General features: G+C 34.2%; 1 protein-coding gene across 3 annotated transcripts in view; it reads left to right on the top strand.

Moving 5' to 3' along the window:
- PTPRK (protein tyrosine phosphatase receptor type K) overlaps window positions 1-20,713 on the top strand; it is a 558,792-nt gene that overhangs the window by 322,016 nt on the left and 216,063 nt on the right. For all 3 annotated transcript variants that reach the window (XM_042987142.1, XM_042987141.1, XM_042987143.1), the window contains exon 7: window positions 9,942-10,235. In XM_042987142.1, coding sequence (XP_042843076.1) covers window positions 9,942-10,235 — 294 coding nt within the window. The remainder of the gene's footprint in view (window positions 1-9,941; window positions 10,236-20,713) is intronic.

The following is a 20,713-nucleotide window of genomic DNA, read 5'->3' as shown; positions in this document are numbered from 1 at the left end:
TATCACTTGTGTATTAGGGGAATATGTCTAGGTAAATGATAGCCATTCTGTACACTCCAGAGTCATGTAGAAATGTCAGGTAAATAATAGTTCTTCTGATTAATTGGGGGTAAATAAAGTCTTGGATTTTACATGCCTGGGAACCAGGGTCATTGAGTGGAGGGAGTGAATAGTACCTCCTAATTTCATTACTGGACTGTCATTGCACTAAAAGGCCATCTGTTGCTGGCTACATATACATAAAAGCTCCATGCATCATTTTGAATTGACTTGGAATAATTACAAAGTACATATTCATAGTGAACATGTGCTTATTATGTGTTATAATGAATCAATGCAACAGAATATTTAGACCCAGGGATCAAGTTGGCAAACTCAGATTGTGTTTGGTTACAATTAAATGTTGGAAGATTTTTCTAGTTGCATAGTGTTAAAATACCTTAAAATCTGGAATTTAGACTCAGGAGATTTTTCAATGTTTTTTATATCCCAGCTGTGGAAGAGTCAGGATATTTTTAAATAATACTTTTTTTCTTGATTATGTCGCACAGATTACAAATACACGTACATATACATGTATACGTGTATATATGTGTGTGTGTTGATAAAGAGAAGTATCATAATCTCATTATAGTAATTATGAAGTGGGTTTTTTTTCTTTTAATTGCTAACTCTTGGTTTACTGGAGTCAGCCATTGTATCTTAATACATATTAATATAAAATGAATATAAATGGCATTACTCCAAATCCTTTGGCCTATCACCTAGAATGGGATAATCATCTGTATAACATAGGCATATTTACCATGTTATTGTCATTTACAAATGTAGTTTCTCCTCCTTTCTCCTAAAAATATGTATGTATGTATGTATGTATGTATGTATGTGTGTATGTATGTGTGTATGTATGTATGTGCATTATTCTGCCTTGTAAAGGTGACTGATGGGATGGTAATATGATTACCTATTTACGACCCTAGACTGGAGGGAACCAAAGAGAGTTGAGGGCTTTTCCAGTTTTACTACTTACCTGATTGTTATTCTTAGAGTCAACTGGATGTTCTTCTGTCTAAATGCATGAACAGTTTTAGCTCTGACAAAGCTGAAATGAGGGATTAAATGGCCATAAGAGAAATCTTCTATATTAGCTTCTGACTCAATCAAAGGGATCCATAATTTTTATCATAACATATGTGGTTTCCTGCCATATGGATTGTGGTACTGAAGGAAGCTTGTGTAAATTTGTTCAATTATGGCAATAATTCATCATTCTGAACCAATTGATTGCATAGATATTAATGAGGCAGAATCTAGTTTTGGGACAAAATTAGATAAAAATTCATAGGTATCTCGCAGTTAGATTATGTGGGCTAAAAAGCAAATAAACCACACTTTTCAAAATCCCTTCACCTTTTCATATCCCCTAAATATGAGCTTTACCTTATTTTTACTTTCTGCTGGCAGATCTAAAATAGTGTGCTGCTTCTGTGCCTTTTTATTTCAAGCAGGTAATAAAGTTATTGCAGCAATGTTTTCAAATCAAGATGAATAAAATGCCATGGTAATGCATAGGAGATAAAATTCAGTATGCAAAATTTGTAGCTTCGTTGCTGAAATGATTCTTCGTATTTCAGCACTTTAGGTAGCAGGAAAGAGCCATGTCAGTGAGATTAAATACTGTAATTCTACAGATCTTGCAGCTAAAAAAAATGAATACGTATCACACAGGGATTGAAAGACAAAATTGCTGTTTAATATGATGAGTGGCGTATTTAGTATTAGAATTTTTCCTACCCTAGATTAAATTTTGTTCAAGAAACTCAGGTTGTCGGTGTATTCTGATATTAGTGCAATTGTATATTTTGATAACATTTCTAAATATATCAGGACTTGATCTTAGGGTCATGAGTTTAAGCCCTGTGTAGGGCTCCATGCTGAGCAATGGAGCCTACTTAAAAAAAAAAAAAAAAAAAAAAAAAAAAAAAAAGACTGAGAATTATATGTTTGTGTCTGTGTCTTTTTACTTTTTTTTTTTTACAAGCTGGATAAATCATTTCATGCCATTTGGTTACTAAGCAATTGCTTAGAAAATGTTCTTTTGTTCCAGTCAACTAACTCCTTTAATTAAATAGTAACATTTTGTAGGTGCTGTGTATCAATGTCAGAGCAATCCACTACCTATGTGGTTTAAAGCTCAAGGTGGTAAATCTTACATTTTGAGGACTTAATTTCATCTCCTGAAAACAAATTACACAACTTAATAAACAAATAACAAAGTTTTACTGTTGCCATCTCCAAATGATGGCTCTCATGCTGAAGTTGTCGTCTACATTTTGTTGTATGGAATAGATAGGAATTTTTCTTACAGTGGCATAGGCAACTTTGTTTTTCAAGGTGTTATTGAACCAGCCACTCATTCTATAATTACTGAACTTAGACATTGATAGATACTGAGAATGTAATGATGGGGAAGTTTTATGAGCACATTACACATTTTACTGGAAAACAGAGATAAAAGAAAAAGTAAAACCACTCGTGGTCTCAGAGTTCCCCAGTCACTGCTAGTAGCTTTTTGATGTACGTCCTTCTGGTGGTGATGGCTGGTGGTTTTCATTTTTTTCTCCCCTAGGAGCACACTTTTTACTTTTTAAAATGAAAGCTCTAATAGACTTAAAGTGCCCCCTGACATTTGTTATATAATCTTAACACCTTGAGTTCTTGATGTTTGTCTGAAATTCTGTTGAACTGATCGACCATAAATTGTGTCTCTGTTTTCCTCTTGTTGAATATTTTGATTGTTTCCTTTTTTGCTCTTCTAAACAAAGATTTAAATTATCCCCTTACACTAAATTACCAGAAGTGAAATTACTTTACTCTTTAAACACGTTTTTATTTCTTGATATTATATTGGTAGATTATTTTCCAAAAACATGATCAGTTCACTTGCCTATAAGCAAGCCGTATACTCAAATGCCGTTTAACTATGCGTCATTAACCGTGGTCAAGCCTGTGTGAATCCATGATCACCTATTCAGCGTTTGCAACCTCTTCTTCAAAATTCTGCTCCACTGCTCTTTTGAGAAATGGAAATGTAAGCGGTGTAATTTTAGTTAAGTGTAAGCCATGGAGTGCTGAAGTGAAGTGATTTTTAACATTGTTGTAGTGTTTCTCCAGAAGAGGCTATTGGTGTTTTGGACTGGAGAGTTCTTCATTTTGTGAGGCTACCCTGTGCATTTCTTGGTTTTAAGTCACTTTCAGCCCACTCAAAGCCATTAGCACTCTTAAGTCATTTGAACAACTACCCATAGGGAAGAGGCACTGGGAGGAGAGGAAGAAACTCTTGTTTAGCTCTACAGAATTATTAGTGACAAAAAATACATAGTATAAACAAACATATATCACTAAAGCAGAGCTTTGCTATTCAGTTGAAAAGTTTCTCACTTTATTTAAAGTATTTCTACATACTTAACAGAAATCGTGTGTATTTATTTCATGGTTCTCAGAAGTTTTTCGTAAGTGTGGGCAGTGGCCATGGTACACGCTTTCGGTAGTCTACCATAACTACATGCTAACACTCGTCTAATTTTCATGGAGATGAGAAGGGATGGCACTAGCTCCTTTTGACTGACGCTTGGTCTAGGTGCTGGCATAGGAGCCTCAGGCTTAACAATATCCCAACTTTGTGATGTTTTAGTATTAACTTTATTTGACCAGGTCACGTTTCGGAGCCACCTGAATGATAGGATTTGAAAAAAGTGTCTCTCAATTTGATTGTTGAATTTTTTAAAAAAAGGATTTCAATATATTAAATTTTAAAGTTATTTTGCTTAAAAATCCATTAATGCACAAATTGTAAACATAATTGAAATAGCAATTTATCTGAGGGATAATTTATAGAATTTGCTAATTACGTCATTGATAGGAGCAAAAAATTTGAGATAGTAGCCGGAAGAGTGAATGGAGAGGTATTTGGCTGCCTAAGGAATTTATTACGACTGAAAATCTGAAGTGTCAAAGAAGTCACAGAGTGAAAATTATAGAAGAACTATCGCTCTTTTCATAAATATATCTGCATGACAGTTCATAAAATGTGAATGCAGGAGAAACCTTGTTACATAAACCTGAAAATTTTCAAATGTGTACTTCATGTCAACATCTAAGGAAAAATTAACCAAATTATGTTATCTGTGTGATATTGAATGTCCAAAGAAAATGCTTTTAATTATCTATACCTTGCTTTTCATTTCTTATGGGAAGAAAGGCATCTTATTCATCAGTGCTACTCTTTCAGATTTCTTGAAGCCCTCAAGTACCATTAAATTATATTGTTATCTTTCGGGGGGGCATAATTTAAACTCATTTGAAATTATTATAGGGTAGCTGATAAATAAATGCTTGAATTATTTGTTGCATTGATATCATTCTTCCTGCTCTCACACTTCCTGTTCACAGTCTCTACTGTCTGTCCCCCTTTACTTCAGCATTTGATAGGTGATGAGGAAGAAAAATTAAACAACATGAAGCATGAACTAGTGAATTTTCTTTTTTAACTGGAACTGGATCAGAATTTTGAAGAGGGGAATGATAAAGAAATAGAATAACATTGATTTTGAAGTGATCCATTCACTTAAGAAAATAAATGATAGTAAATAAAATATCTCCCAGGCTAACAGTTGAATATTGATTTTTACAGGAATTTAGATGTGGTAAGGGAACATCGACTCCTATAGCCACTTGAAGTAATAATGTTCATCTTTATTTTTTATTTCCTTAAAAATATAAATAGCAAAAAAAGGCACTATAGATAAATTATTTGTTATTTATATTTTCCACTGCTCTGAACCTAACTATAAAACTTTCCTAGAAGTATTTTCTGCTCACAGGCTTCTTAACAAATGGAGAAAAGGTAGAGCTAAGATATTTCCCAGGAAGAAGGATGAGATTGTAGTACACATCTGTGGTAGGGTGAAAAATGCTCCTAAAGATAGCAGGTCCTAATCCTTGGAACCCATGACTATTTCCTTATCTGGAAAATGGCCTTTGAGGATATGACTAAGTTAGGGGTCTTGATGTAGGGAGATCTTGGATTATCATTGTGGATCCTAAATGCAGTCACAAGTGTCCTTAATTTAAGTAGGAGGTAGAGGAAGATTTGACAACAGGGAGAAGAGGAGAAGGCACTGTAACAGGTGAGAGATTGGAATGATGTGGCCACAAGCCAAGGAATGAATACCAACAGCCAGCAGATGTTGGAAAAGGAAAGGAACCGATTCTTTCCTAGTCACTTGGAGGAAGTATGGCCTGGTGCCACCTTGACTTCAACCCAGGTATACTGATTTTGAGAATCTGGACTCCAGAACCATGAGAGAATACATTTCTGTTGTTTTAAGCCATGAAGGTAGTGGTAATTTGTTAGAGCAGCCATAGAGGACAAGTGTAGTGCCATTGCCTGCTTTTAAGTGACAGGACTAATCTTGAGATACTTTTTAGTCAAGGCTTCTTTGGCAATAAATAAAACAGTTTGGAAGATGTTAGGATTGAGAGATAATTTGATTTGCTTATTTGGATGGATGACTATCGAAGTGTCATTTGCCTTGATGTTTACTTCGCTGACTTTTTTTCTGGCTTTGTGGCTTCTATTTCTCATTCTGCATTTTATTATTTAACCGAATGTTAGTAAGTGACACATGTGTTTGTAAAATAGCATTGTAATAGGAATAATTGGATGAGGATATTGTTTCATAATGATTTATCTTGATTTTGAGACAGTTTTTGAAATTATCTGAAATAAATAAAGCAATTTGAATGTACAATTACGATTGTATAATAGGTTTAGATCTAGAATAATGAATGTAAGTCATTAATTGGAAGTTAATTGTTACATTGGCAAAGTTTATCCTGTATTTTGGGGATTGCATGCTTCAGTTGATACCTAGTGTACAATTGGGATTTATTCGCACCACACCTCTGGGTCTGATAGTGTATTAAGTTATGAAGAATATTAATATTTCTGCAGAACAATTACTTGTTCATTTGCTAGCTGATTAAAATTCATGCATAATTTATTGAAATGAATAGAGATTTTATAAATAAGCCTTCCTGTTCTCAAGGGCCTAACAACAAAATACATATGCTAATATGAGGCTACTTTTTACTTCCAACATAAAAAATTTAATATGTAGTGGTATATTAGCCTCATTAATGCTAGATTTCAGTTCTAGTCGTGCTGTTAATCAATGTATATGCTTCTAAGCCTCTCTGAGCATTGTCACAGTTCCCAAACTGAGCAACTGCTTTGATGACTGGACTGAACCTTTTGTTTGCTTGACCATAGCAAGTGAAATGTAAAACTGATCGGAGTGATTTATTACCCTTCTTCAGGCTAAGCACCTGATTATATCAAACTCATTTCTTCATGTACACAAAACACTAGTTATGAATATTAATTTTTGGTTTTAAATTTATATGCTCTCTGGCAAAACGAAGAAAAATAGCAGCAAATATGGGGCTTGTTGACAGGTTTAGAAACGTAAAGTCTTTAAAAACCCTTATAATAATAATCCCTAGTTTACCAATGAAGATATTGTAATGTCAAGAAGTTAAATAACATATTCACACTGACCCAGCTATTCATGTGTACATTTTCCGAAACTAGAATGTCCAGATGTCAAATTTCATTTTCTTTATTATTATTATTTTAATTTTTTAAGTAACTTCTTTTTTTAAGTTTATTTATTTATTTGAGACAGAGAGAGAGTGAGAGTAAGTGGGGGGAGTGGGGACAGAGAGAGAGAAAATCCCAAGCAGGCTCTGCACTGTCAGTGTGGAGCCTGTTGCGGGACTTGAACTCACAAACCGTGAGATCATGACATGAGCTGAAGTCAAGAGTCAGATGTGCAACTGACTGAGCCACCCAGGTGCCCTGAAATTTCATTTCCTTTTACATGTCATTTGCTTAAAGATAGAAATGATAGAAGAAATATCATGCTTTATTTTTTCACTTGTTTCTAATAACATGTTTTAGCTTTTTCTCTCTTCTTCTCTCCCTTCTGCTCTCCTCCTTTGTTTGCTTCTTATTTTCCACAGCAGTGATGTGCAGGGTTTTGCAGGGTGAGATTTATCATTCAGTATACACTTATTAGTTCAGGTTTCAGAATACTTATAAATTGAGAGATTAACCAAGGTTTGTTATTCATAATTCATTTGACAAATCGCTCCATCATGTTAATATGAGACCTCTTCAGGTTGTTTTTCAGCTGTGATGTGAGTGAAGCATTGAGGGTTTGGGTTAGACCCCCAGTAAGCTGTGAATTTAGCTGCATTTACTACTTAACTTAAATTAGTCAGTATACGAGCCATCTGGAGTGAAAATAAACCTTGCACATGTGAGGCAACTCAGTTTATTCGCAAAAATACAGACTGCTTCTTAAAATGTGTGCAACATTTAGATAGTCTGAGAAGATATTTGCATTTCTTCTATTATGCTCATTTCTCTATTCAGTTTCATTTCAGCTTAAGGTTTAGAAAATATGTCAACTTTATCTTTCTCTCTGTCTACTAAGACTTTTGTAAACTCAAAATGTAAAAGTCATTTAGTTGGTAAAAGTTTATGATATGAAATGTCTAGCTCTTTCTTTAGCAGATAAATGAAAATCCTGAACTATTTTGGTTTTATTTAAACTTTTTATTTTATGAGTGACTTCTCAAGGGAAGTCAGTTGTGAAAATTGGAAGAGTTCGCCCTCTACCCAATTTTGACTCTATATTGTGGGAGCAATTTTTAAACCATGAAGAACAGATGGTGTTAAGAACTACTTTCTCCTAGAAATAGAAATAATTCTACATGTGAAGTTTATGTGCCACATACATTATCTTATTTAATTTAGTTTTATTTTCACTTGAAACATGAGCATAGTGAAACACGGCTCATGCGTTTCTACTAGTTTGAAAGCTATTGCCATAAAGAGCCATGGTACTGATGGGACTAACTTCATATGCTTCAAGTGATATGGGATAGAAAAAAAGGAAGTTGGTGTTACTCTGTAGACATCTCCACCCCATGTTATTATTATTATTATTATTTTTTGCTTTTAAATTTTATCTGAGTATAGCTGACACACAATAGGACCTTAGTTTCAGGTGCACGATGTAGTGATTCAAGAAGCCTATACTATGTCTTCTGCTATGCTCACCGCAAGTGTAGCTGCCCTCTCTTACCACACAACATTATTACACTATGTATCTGTTTGTTTTCTACATCACTCTCATTTTAAAATAATGAATTCATTGACTTATTGTTATTGTGCCTCCCTTGCCATATTATCTGAAAAAGCAGTGTATAGAACAGCCTAATAATTACTAGTCATTCAGTAAACATTTGTCATATGAATTTTGGAAGAAAATTACTGACAATGACTTTAGTTTGCATAGAGATCTAGGCCAGCTAGTCCTATTCCTTATGTTAGCGGTGTTTGTGACTCAGGGGTTCATAAAGTGAAAACTATACTTTTATACTGTTAGGGCTTAAAAGCAGATCTTGGGCTACAGCTGAAAACCCTTGCTTCATTTAAACCTACATCAGAAGGTAAAAACTGAGGTTTGGTTTTGTTTTGTTTTGCATTATGTATTATTCCGAGTATGTGTTGCCATTATAATAGAAAATCTACTTTGAAATTGTCTTTTTAAGTCCCTACTATCTACATCTTCTCCAGTCCACCCTTTCTGAGGGAGAAGACGAACCATTGTGTGGTGGCAGTTAAGCGTTTTCCTTCAGGGCACCTGGCTGGCTTCAGGTTGTGAGTCTTGGCCCCACATTGGGTTTAGAGATTACTTAAAAATAAAATTAAAAAAAAAGTTTTCCTTCATATAATTTACTTTAACTCTTAAAACACACACACATGCACTTTTAAAACAATATTTGGGCAGTTGTTACCACTTGGCTAAGATTAACACTTTCCTTTAAAGTCTTTTGGCTTCCCTGAGAAGTGGTATTCAAGAGATTCAAAGAAGTCCCACCTGATCACAATGTACTAATTAGAACATCTTCATGACATAGGAGTCCCTGTGGAGAGACCACATGGACAAAGTTAGAGCTGTGGAGTCCTTCATAAAGTCCAGTATCAAATATCAGCTACATGATTGTTAAAGGAACGGGGGGGAGCCCAAATTCATCTTTGATCATTTCTATAAGTTCAAACATTTCAGTAATGTTTCCCAAAGTTTCTTTGAAGCAAATATCTTAGCTGTCCAAAAAATTAAATTGTAGTGTACCTTTGACATTTGAGTTTAATGCATGATGCATTGCTTTATCACATGCTACTCCCAAAGGCTAGCGATATGTAGTGACTTGTGATTTGGCCTCGGTGTAAATTTCAATTTCTTACCTTCTGTGGTGGGTGTGTAGAAACAAGTCAGCACTTGGCATCAGCTTCTACTTTCAGCTTTGCTGTTCCTTCCTCTTTATCTCATCTGCAGGAACTCGGCTTTGGTTGAAAAGCAAAGCAAAACCAAAAACACTACTTTGCCATATTTCATGAATGAAATAAGGAGTTAGAGCAGTTTTCATTAATTTGGAGATTTGTAGAGGTCTTAGGACCTCAAGAATGTCAAAGATCAACTGTGCTCAGTAGCTAATCAGAGCTATCCATCTTTAAATATTTTCCTTTTATTTCCCTTGGTTACTGTGCCTGTACAAGTTTATCTCCTGGGGAGACATGTTTTTAATAAAAAAAAATTTGTGGTAAAAAGGGTCATATCCCATCTGTGAAAGTATTTGCTCTTTAAAAGTACAGTTTCCAAATCACTCATGTTCTGGTTTTCCGTAAGTATTTGTTATGTACTCCTAAGTAAATTATTCATTGAGCTTTGAAAGACATTAACATACCCATGTAGTGCATTCTTTTGGATTTTTAGCTAATTAGATTGCACATTCATCTCTCCTAGAACCACCAAGACCCATTGCTCCACCCCAGCTGCTCGGTGTTGGGCCTACATACTTGCTGATTCAGCTGAATGCCAACTCCATCATTGGGGATGGTCCCATTATCCTGAAAGAAGTGGAGTACCGAATGACGTCAGGATCCTGGACAGAGACGCATGCTGTCAATGCTCCAACTTACAAATTATGGCATTTGGATCCAGATACTGAATATGAGATCCGTGTTCTGCTTACAAGACCTGGTGAAGGTGGAACGGGGCTCCCAGGACCTCCTCTAATCACGAGAACCAAATGTGCAGGTAAGACTAAATAGCAGGCCAGCCTGCCCAGTGAAGGAATCTAGCATTAGACATATACTATATGTACAATATTAAACATTCTAATTATTTGCTGCATGATGTAGTCACACTGTTCTAAAAGTTCAATGAATTTGGTAAAGTGTAGCTTCATATCATAATTGGACTGATTTAGAGCCACGTGTTTCTCTACTATTATTCAGTATTATTGTGAATTCATAATCTTTTTTATGTGGCAATTTTGCTCAGCTTGCTTGTATTCAGTCCGACATTTCTGATAGATACAGGTGTAGGCACTGTTACTACTGAGAGACAGATTTTGCAATTCAAATAAATGCTGAATACCTCTTGGCTATGTAGAAATTGTCTCCCTTGATAATTTTGCTATGGTCATTGCAGAGGACATTTCTGATAATATAGATTAAAAAGTTACTTTGAACCAGGTCTCGGTGAGATCAATTCTTCTATTCAGCGTGACACACAGTTGTAGAATATACAGAGGCTTGTAATTGCCCTCCCCATGTCTGAAACAAAGTGGTGGAAATAATAGCATATGGACAAAACACAAAAATGAAAAGTGAAGTAAAAAGTAATATATAAATATACATTCTAATTGTACCATGTTGTTATGATGGGAGAAATTGTTAGCTGTTTATTAAAAGCCACTGAAAAGTTTGTCTAAGTTATTAGAGTGCGTTTTTAGTGTACTGTTTATTATTGCAAGTACTTTAATTTTTAGTTCAGTTGAAAGAGACATTTTTTATCCATCAAACATCATGTTGAAACACCTGCAGAGTTAGCACATGGATCTATGCATCTTGAACATTTAATGATTTAGGTTTTGAAAATTGAAAACTAATACTGTAGAGATCTATGAAAATGTAAATGCCTATAAATGTCTTTTGTTTTCTTGAACATCTGTTTGGCATTATAGTATTTTTAATTTTAGAATATTTTGGGGCAACTCACCAAGAGAAGTGACCTAAAAATCAAAAGCCAAACCCATGAAATCACCTGATACACTGCCATCTTTAAATATTTTAAAATCCAGCTCAATTTTTATATATTAATGTTTACATATACATTTTTATATATTAATATTGAAAGATGCTCACTAACAGGGTGTTTAACTGCTCAATTCTTAGTCTGAGATTTAGACAACAGAGTTTACTCATTTGCGGTTTGGTATTGTACATCGATTCTGTGGTTGAAAAACCACTTGACCTAGAAGACATCGGTTAAGTCTCTATGGCTCAGCCTGAATCACACAATTTGCTTTTTAGATTTTCTGTACAGCTCAGTCTTTTCATTGTAGGCATGTGGCAAATTATTCTCATTATAGTAGGTGGCCTTTCTGAGGCAGAGGCAAGCGGACACTACAACCTCAAGTAGTTAGAGAAATAATTTGAAGAGGAGACATTGCGGACACTAAGGAAGTAGCTCACTCTGTCTTCCAAAATGAAATAGCCCATGCTAACATAAAAAGATGGACAATGGAGTTCATTTTACTAAGGATATTGCTTCCATATGTTTTCTAGTAAAATTACCTTTCTTTCTACATTTAATCTTTATAAGGTACATACAAATTAAAATAATGAATGGCAATTTACTGTTCTAGTGGTCTTATTTTTGACTTTTTGCTCCCCCAAGTTTTTATTTCAATTTCAGCTAATTAGCATACAGCGTAATATTAGTTTCAAGTGTGGAAGTTGGTGATTCATCACGACAAGTGCTCTCCTTAATCCCCATCACCCTTTTAGCCCATCCCTGCATTTACCTCCCCTCTAGTAACCATCAGTTTGTTGTCTAGAGTTAAGTCTGTTTCTTGGTTTGCCTCTCTTCCCCACCACCCCCCCCAACCATGTTCACTTGTTTTGTTTCCTAAATTCCACATATGAATGAAATCCTATGGTATTTGTCTTTCTCTGATTGACCTATTTCGCTTAGCATAATACTCTGTAGCTCCATCCACGTTGTTATAGATGGCAAGATTTCATTCTTTTTTATGGCTGAGTAATATTCCATTATATATACATAATGGATAGATATCTATCTATATCTATATCTAATCTATATATCAATATCTCTCTATCTCTATCTATATATCTCGTATCTTTTTTATCCATTCGTAGGTCGATAGACATTTGGGATCTTTCCATAATTTGGCTACTGTTCATAACTTCTTTCTGACTTATGTGCTCAACCTTCTTTCTTTTAAATATCTCATCTGTTTTAATTTTTAAAAGTTTTCATCAAAGTAGACCATTAAAATTTAGCAGTACCATACAATATATTGCTAATATAACATGATTTTTGTTTAACTAGGAATTATTTGAAATCAGTCATTGATGTGTGAGCCAATGGAGACTGCAAGTATATGAGATTGTGTTTTAAAGCTAATTATGCTATATTAAGTAGATGAAAACAGCATGTTAATGTGTTTGATTTATCCTTATTGAATGCTTATGTTGAGAGTGAATATTGACTACTATAAGTAAAAATATGACTATAAAGTGCTTTGAGGTATTTTATTTGGAGAATACCTTATCTGTGTGGGAGGGGATAGAGTAAAAATAACTTACACTCATAGCTGCTTTCCAATTTATAAATGCCTTGACATTTTGGAATTATATTGCTCTTTTTTCCAAATTCTTTATTTGAAAAACATTTAATTTGTGGGCTCTCTGGCATAAAATGGTGTCAGACTCACTGACACTTGCAGTTTTTCTTCCAACTGTAGAAAGTTTATTTGTTTTTAAAACTATCTTTCACATGTTTTGAGTCCTTGTCACATGTATTTATTCATTTATTAATGTCCTCAGAAGATGTGTTTGGTGCAGATTTTTATGGTTAAAAAAAAGCACTTAGTTTTCAAGTACATTTGGATTTGAGAGAAACTGTGGTGACTGTTTTATCAGGAATGTCTACTAATCTTGCTCTTTTATTAGAAAAGGAGGCAAATATGTACTGTGTTAATTTTTAAACAATGCCTGAAAAGCAGAAGTTGGATATAATTGATAAATGTTGTGTATCTAAATATGGGGTCAGTATTGATTGAATGTATGATGTCTGTCTACATCTCTTCTTCAAGATCCAAAGTCCTTTCTCCAAGTTTAACATCTCTGAGCCTTAACCAGCACCTCCACTGGCCTCAGCCTGGTATCCTGTAACACAAAATAGAACACAGCTTATGCTAACTGTGATATTAGCTGGTATTTAGTAATGATTTCAGAAGCCTACACTTTTCCATAATCTGGGGATATAATTCCTTGGAAACTGCAAAAATAACCTTTGGAAACGTTCCCATTTCATTCTGTTAATTTGTGTAAGCTCTGAATACTGATTCTACTTCCCATTTTAGTAAAGACTGGGAGAGTGCCACACTGTAGTTGTAGCGTTAATATCGTATGGTTGAATCAATGCTAATTACTATGATATAGCTATTTTAATACACCTTGCATATTGGCAACCAGGAAGCCTTAAAAATAAGTATAAAAACTTCTCCACTCTGTATTTGTGTCTGATATAAATTTCATATGAAATTCTTACAAATAACAAAGGAATGATGATTATTTTCTGCCTCTTAGAAATTCTTAGTTTGTTTTGGTGTATCATAGAGGAACAATTTTTGACCACTAAGTACCCAAAGAGTAAATTGGTTACTATTTACTATGTTAAATATACCATTTTAATATATTTAAGCCATTGAAATTTTATTTCTGGCAGTAGTCAATTTTATTTTCTTGGCAGAAATCTGTCAATAAATAATTTTACAAGTTAATTGGGTGGTTTTATTTGTGTGTATTAATGAGTAAATTTTATATTTTAAAATGCAAATTTAGATTTTCATAGTTAAATATTGGTTATTATTGCTTTATAATCAGCATACAGAGTGACTGTATCATGATACTTTATTTTCAGACTTGTGAGTTAGATACATTATTTTCCCAAGTTTTTAGCTGGTGAATCTAAGACTCAGGAAAAAGAAAACAAAACAATGACTGGTCCAGTGTCAGACAGCTGGGCACCTCAGACTCAAAACACATTTTCTGGTGCTTGAAAAGCCTGAATTCCTTTCCCTTTCTCTTAGTATGGGTGATTTCTTTCCCCTTTCAGAGGATGATGGCATGAAAGTCTAACAGGCAAAATCTGAAAGGGATGTAGATTTTTAAAAATAGTATATGCATGGCTAACTTACTCCCTGAGAAGCATGGCTTAATGTTTGCAACTTCACTTTTATTGAAAGCACACTTGATGAGTGTGCTTAACACTGAAATTTATGCTGCGTTTTAAATGTTTTAAGCAGTTAAAGAAGTGTAAAACAATGTTTTAATTTTTCCTTTTCTGAATATGTCCTGCCTAGTTGCCAAAGCTGTTTTTTGTTTTCTTCCTAAAGTGCATTTAAATCATTTGGTAAGTGCAGTTACCTGCTTCAGGGTCTCTCATGTTAGGAGAGGTGATAATTACAGCCTCTGGTGACTATAGCCACCCACGCCTGTCTCATGCTTCTCTGTGCACCTGAGGGGTATGGTTATTTCACTGTTAGCTTACATCCTGACCCATGTTGTTGTTCACATAATGCTTCTTCAGGCATTTTATGAATTTTTAAAAAAAAGGTATAAATGTGAACTTGCTTTAAATGGGAAGTAATTCAAAACTCCATTGAACAATCAAAGAAAGTATGCTTGTTTTTTCTGTGTGTCAATTTCCTCTGGGTATACCATCTGGTAGAGAAGCTAAGAAAATACAGTTTCTTTTTCTCTTATTAAATGGAAATAAAATACACCATCATCAGAAATTGTCTTCATCGCATGCCTTGGCAAGTGCATGTTAAAATTGCTCTTTTAAATTGCCTTCTGCTTCTGGGTAACCCATTGTAGCACTGTTTTATGATTAACTGACATTTTAGCAGTATCTCCCTTATAGGGAAGGTCAAGAGTTCAGAGTGTCCAGAGTGTAATAAATTTACGCAGTTGGGAAAACTACTCTTTATTCTTACATTCTAGTTCAATGCTCTTGACAATTTTTAGTGAAACGTGTAGATCTATGAAGCTTTGACAAAGAGAGTGTGTTATTTTAAATATAACATTTACTAAAAATGCATTTTTTCTCTCATATATCCAAAATGGGAGACAAAACAATACAAAATGAAATAATGCTCAGGCATATACCAGAAACCACAAGGTGAGGAATTAAATTTTGGCCTTTTGGCTATACCTTCATCAGCAAAATGGAACCATATATTGATTTTTACTGTGGTCTAAGATAGTTATCAATCACAAAGACTAGTTATCATTGAAACTCAGCCTTGAGGTTAAAACAAAATAAACAACTCTGTAAGAATTGGTGTGGTTTGACAGTGTAAGGATACTATTTGATTCAATTTGAAGGCTTGTTTTAAATTTTTTAAAAGTGCATTAATTTCTAAAATATATTTATGCAGCTTTGTTTTTGAGCAAGAATTTTAAAAGGCAATGGTATTAATATTGAGGTAAAAACACTAAAGATAAAAAGCCAAAGGAAAGGATTAGAGAGCAATTTTTCAATTTTCTGAAAAATCCAGGAGTAATTTTTTTTAAAAAATTGAAGTATAATTGATATATTATAACATTGTATTAATTTCAGTAGTACAATATAAAGACATTTCTATATATTGTAAAATGGTAACCACAGGAAGTCTAGTTACCACACATCAATGTACAGTTACAATTTTTTTTCTTATGATGAGAACTTTCAAGATCTACTCTCTTAAGCAACTTTCAAATATGTAGTACAATATTATGTACTATAGTCACGAAGGTAAACATTACATCCTCATGATTTATTTACATCATACCTATATAAGTTTGTACCTCTTGGTCTCCTTCACCCATACCCACCCTACTATCTACCTCCCCTCTGGCAACCATCAGTCTGTTCTCTATATTTAAGAGTTTTGCTTTGTTTTGTTTTGTTCATTTGACTTACTTTTTAGATTCCACATATAAGTGAAATCATATGGTATTTGTTTTTGCCTGTTTGACATATTTCACTTAGCATAATGCCCTCAAGTTCTGTCCTTGTTGTGAATGGCAAAATTTCATTCTTTTTATGGCTGAGTGGTATCTGTATGTGTGTGTGTGTGTGTGTGTGTGTGTGTGTGTGTGTGTGTGTGTACACCACGATTTCTTTATCCATTCATCCATCAGTGGACACGGGTTGTTTCCATATCCTGGCTACTGTAAATAATGTTGTGTGAACATAAGGGTTCCTGCATAGTTTTGAACTAGTGGTTTTTCTTTTCTTTGGATAAATACCCAGAAGTGGAATTGCTGGATCGTATGATAGTTCGATGTTTAACATTTTGATGAACTTTCATACGGTTTCCTGCAGTGACTGCATCAATTTACATTCCCTTCAAGGGCATACAAGTGCTCCCTTTTCTCCACATCTTCACCAACACTTGTTATTTCTTGCCTAAAATACTTTTTTTTTAGATTTCTTTCTTTTCAGTGCATAACAACTTGATTTCCTTTTCAGATTTTGTAGAGGATATTTCAGTTGGAAAGACATGTATTTATTCAGACAAACGTTTATTGGCTTCTTTCTTTGTTAACAGCACTGGGTTAAGTACTAGGTCTTTACAAGCAGTGTCTTGCACTTAAGTCCCTAGTAGTCTCGAGGAACAGACCTACAAACAAAGAGTAAAATGCAAAGTGATAGGAATTCAGAAACTTTTTTTTTTTCCAAAGGAGTGCTTAAGAGAAGCTGTTGCCAGGAAAAGAAGGCTTTAAAACTGGATCTTAATAATTGGCTTTGCATTTTTAAGGCAGAAAAAAATGTAAAAAAAATAGAATTAAAGACAGAGGAAACCTATGTTTAACCAAGTTGTAAACATTGTTGATGTTTCTTGGGTTCTGAAAATAAGATAGAGCATTGGCTAACTCTGGACTGTGCTAGAACCCAGGCTGCCGGTGGCATGTGGCCAGGTCTGAGATGATCCAGACTGCTATCCTGTTGTTTTTAAGAAGAAGACTGGCATTCTTAGATTTGGTTTCAGAAGGATTATTCCATTTCTGTGGAAAATAAGTTAGAGCTAAGGAAAGACTGGAGGCAGAGAGACCACGAAAACATGCTTATAATAATAAAAAAAAATAACCTTGGCTATAATTTTCTGTACATCATGTCTCTCTCATCTTAGATCAGAAAGAGGAAATCTATAAATTTGTGGATAATATTGTCATTCTTGATAATCAAGGAAGTTCCTTTTATTAAAGGGATTTTAATGACATTTTATAGGTGATGTAACTTCATTATTAGATTCACTTTTCTTTTTCAAATAAGTGGGTTGTGCAATGTTATTAAAATGCGTGCAAATTCCATGGCATAACACATTATTTTAGAGGACAAAATTATAAAAGATTACAAAAAAGTTCAAGAGCTACAGTGTATTTGATGGAGTATTGATTTATTTCATAAATCTCATTAGGGTCAAATTTGTATACATTGCCACACTTAAGACTGCAGAAGATACAACATTAATAAGACAGGATTCCTACTCCTACGGAACTGAAAATCTAGTATTAGACCCATAGTAATGACAAGAATGTAGTAAGTGATATAATAGAAATATAAAGTACTTTGGAAATCCAGGGTCGAGAGGGATAACTTCTGACCAAAAAATATTTTTTTTTCCAAGCAATATGTTTGAAAACAATATCAACTTACCTTTTCTAAACTGAGCCAGATTAATACTTGTGATGAATGAACCTGTAACCGTACTTATCCCTAATTCTGTAACTGTGGAATGACATAAAACAAGATGCAGCCAATAGCCATCATATGGCTGATTGGTCTTCTCTTTCCCCTCTACCAACACATAGGGAAACTATATGCACAGATGGAAGTATTAAATGGGAAATAGAAGTCACACCCTGATTAAATCATCAAAGTAATTTGTTTGGTTCTTTTGAATTATCTGGGACCCATGGATTATAGAAATGTGATTATAAATTTCTATGAAGCATATATACTACAAATTTCCAAGAGAGAAGGAGGGAGAGAAAGAGAGATTTATAATGTAATCAACTTCTGTTAACTCTTCCAATGGTCTATAATGCTAGGAACTCCCAACATAAGGGTCATAGAACTTGAACAACTATGAAATCATCTTTTTTACTACCTCTCTTATTTTTTACCTCAGGCACTGGATGTACAGTTAACCATACGTACATGTCCTTATAGGGCACGTCATTCGTAGCTGTATAATTAACCAAATAGAGTTGCATTGCTTTCAGTTTAAAATTGCCTTCTTTTGACTTGCTTTGTTGCTAGAAAGCATTTGGTAACCAGTGAAAATGACACTTTTTATTTATCCATAGTACTTTACCACATGCTGAGTCTGTTAACTGTATCATTAAGTACTCTTTTTATTGGCTTCATTTGTTTTTATTGAATTTTGCATAGTACAATAAAGCTGACAGGTGGAAATGATTTAAATAACAGCGTCAATCCCATTAAGTGTCCTGGATTTCCTCTCCAGCCCCAGGTCTTTTATTTGATATCAGGAAGTAGAAATAAAAATAAAATGATATATTAATAATGTCTTAAATGATAATAACACAAGAGGGTCTGGAGAGGAATATGACCTAGGTAGAATTAAAAAAAAAACTATGGATCCAGATAAACACTAAGGGATCTGTTAATTATGAAGATGAGTACCAGAACTCAGCCTGTGGAGCCTCAGATCTCTCTTGGATGGTTCGACTGGTGCATTGACTTGTCCTTGATATTCTTCATTTTTACACAGAGAATCTCCCTCCACCTTCATTTATCACTTCCTGTTTACTTCCTTATTTGAATAATCATTTATTTTCTTTGCTTTGGAATAAGGAAGAAAACTCTTAAATCAGGCTCTGGCCCAAAAAAAAAAAAATGCAGTCACATTTCCTAGGGCAGGGTTGGGGAGTAGTATGGGCTTCGTGATTATTTTGGAACTCACTTATCCAGACTCACCCTAGTTATAATTAGTGTTTTTGGAGAGTGTTGGTCACTCTGTACAATTTCTTGTATAAAAAAGTGACTTTATAAAGATGTACCTCGTTATTTTCATCATTTAACTTGACTCTTAACTAAATCTGAAGATGGGGTCATCATCTTAGGATCTCATTTCCTGGTCTTCACGGTCTTCCTACCAGATGTGGCCTTATTATAGCAAATAATTGCTGTAGTGATGCTCCTCCATGCTCTTTCCTCTCCAGCAGCCTGTATATAAACAGCAGAGGGGAAAAAGCATATTCAAAGGAAAGAGATAATGAGTGAATTCTAATCTCAAGTGTTGTAAGTTACATTATACTTTGGGAACCCAGTAAAAAACGAACTTCAAAGGGTCAAAATTCATGCCTTTCATGTCACCCTAAGCAAGATCTGTGCAAATTCAGCTGTCACTCCATATGATATGGCCTAGAAATCATTGAGTGATGTCCCTTTTAATTGTCTTAGCCAAATCATATGGGTAAAGTTTGAGTTTAAATGACTCATCTGTCATTCCTTGGCTTTGTTACTATTTCCCACCACTACATAGTCCTTCACAATAAAGAATAATAATCATTCATAAAAACGTTTATTTTTACCTGTTACTTTACTTCTAAGTAGGTACTGTATTCTGTCATGTTATATCCAACCCTCAAAATTTGCATACATCATATATTAATGTATATTTTATTATCAAAACAATATATATAGTAGTTTCCCCTTTTAACAGTAATTAATTTTTTACCAATTATTAGGTATTTCTTTAAGTCAAGAGCATCTGAAATACTTGCTCAAGACTCAGGGTAACATCTATTGGAAATCATAATATACAGATTTTCTAGAAGTTTTTCTTCTCTATGATAGAGCTTACAGGTGAATAAAGGAATAGGTATCTGGTATTGAAATATAAATGGCAGTAGTCTTTGAAAAGTTTTAATTAGGTACTTTATTAAATTTAACTCCTTTTTCCCATTCAGTAAATTATAAGAATATAGGAAATTTAAGAAAATGTTTAAGTTTCAATTTCCCCAATACTAAACAATATTACCTTAAGCTGTCATTCATCTTGCCACCTTTATATATTGGTATTTTATATTTTATTTTTTATTATTATTTTAAGTAGGATCCATGCCCACCATGGAGCCCAACGTGGGTCTTGAACTCACGACCCTGTGGTCAATACCCTGAGATTAAGACCTGAGCTTAACCGACTGAACCACCCAGGCGCCCCTATATGATGGCATTTTAAAGCACAATGCTTTGGGGAAAAGGCTAATGTAACTGAAAAAAGAAGCTGGTATATTGATGCATTTTTGTGAATTTGGACAAGTATATCGGAGCTTGCTCTGTAATTTAAGAACTGCAAAATGAAGAAGACAGTAGCTATTCTCTCGCCAGGTATGCCATCATGAAGCACAATAGTGCTGTAGAGTATGAAGCTTTGTCCTTTTTAAACCAAGGCAATCTAT

Source organism: Panthera tigris, chromosome B2 (assembly GCF_018350195.1).
Source record: "Panthera tigris isolate Pti1 chromosome B2, P.tigris_Pti1_mat1.1, whole genome shotgun sequence".
Lineage (NCBI taxonomy): Eukaryota > Metazoa > Chordata > Mammalia > Carnivora > Felidae > Panthera > Panthera tigris.
This window is presented reverse-complemented; position numbering and strand designations above follow the sequence as displayed.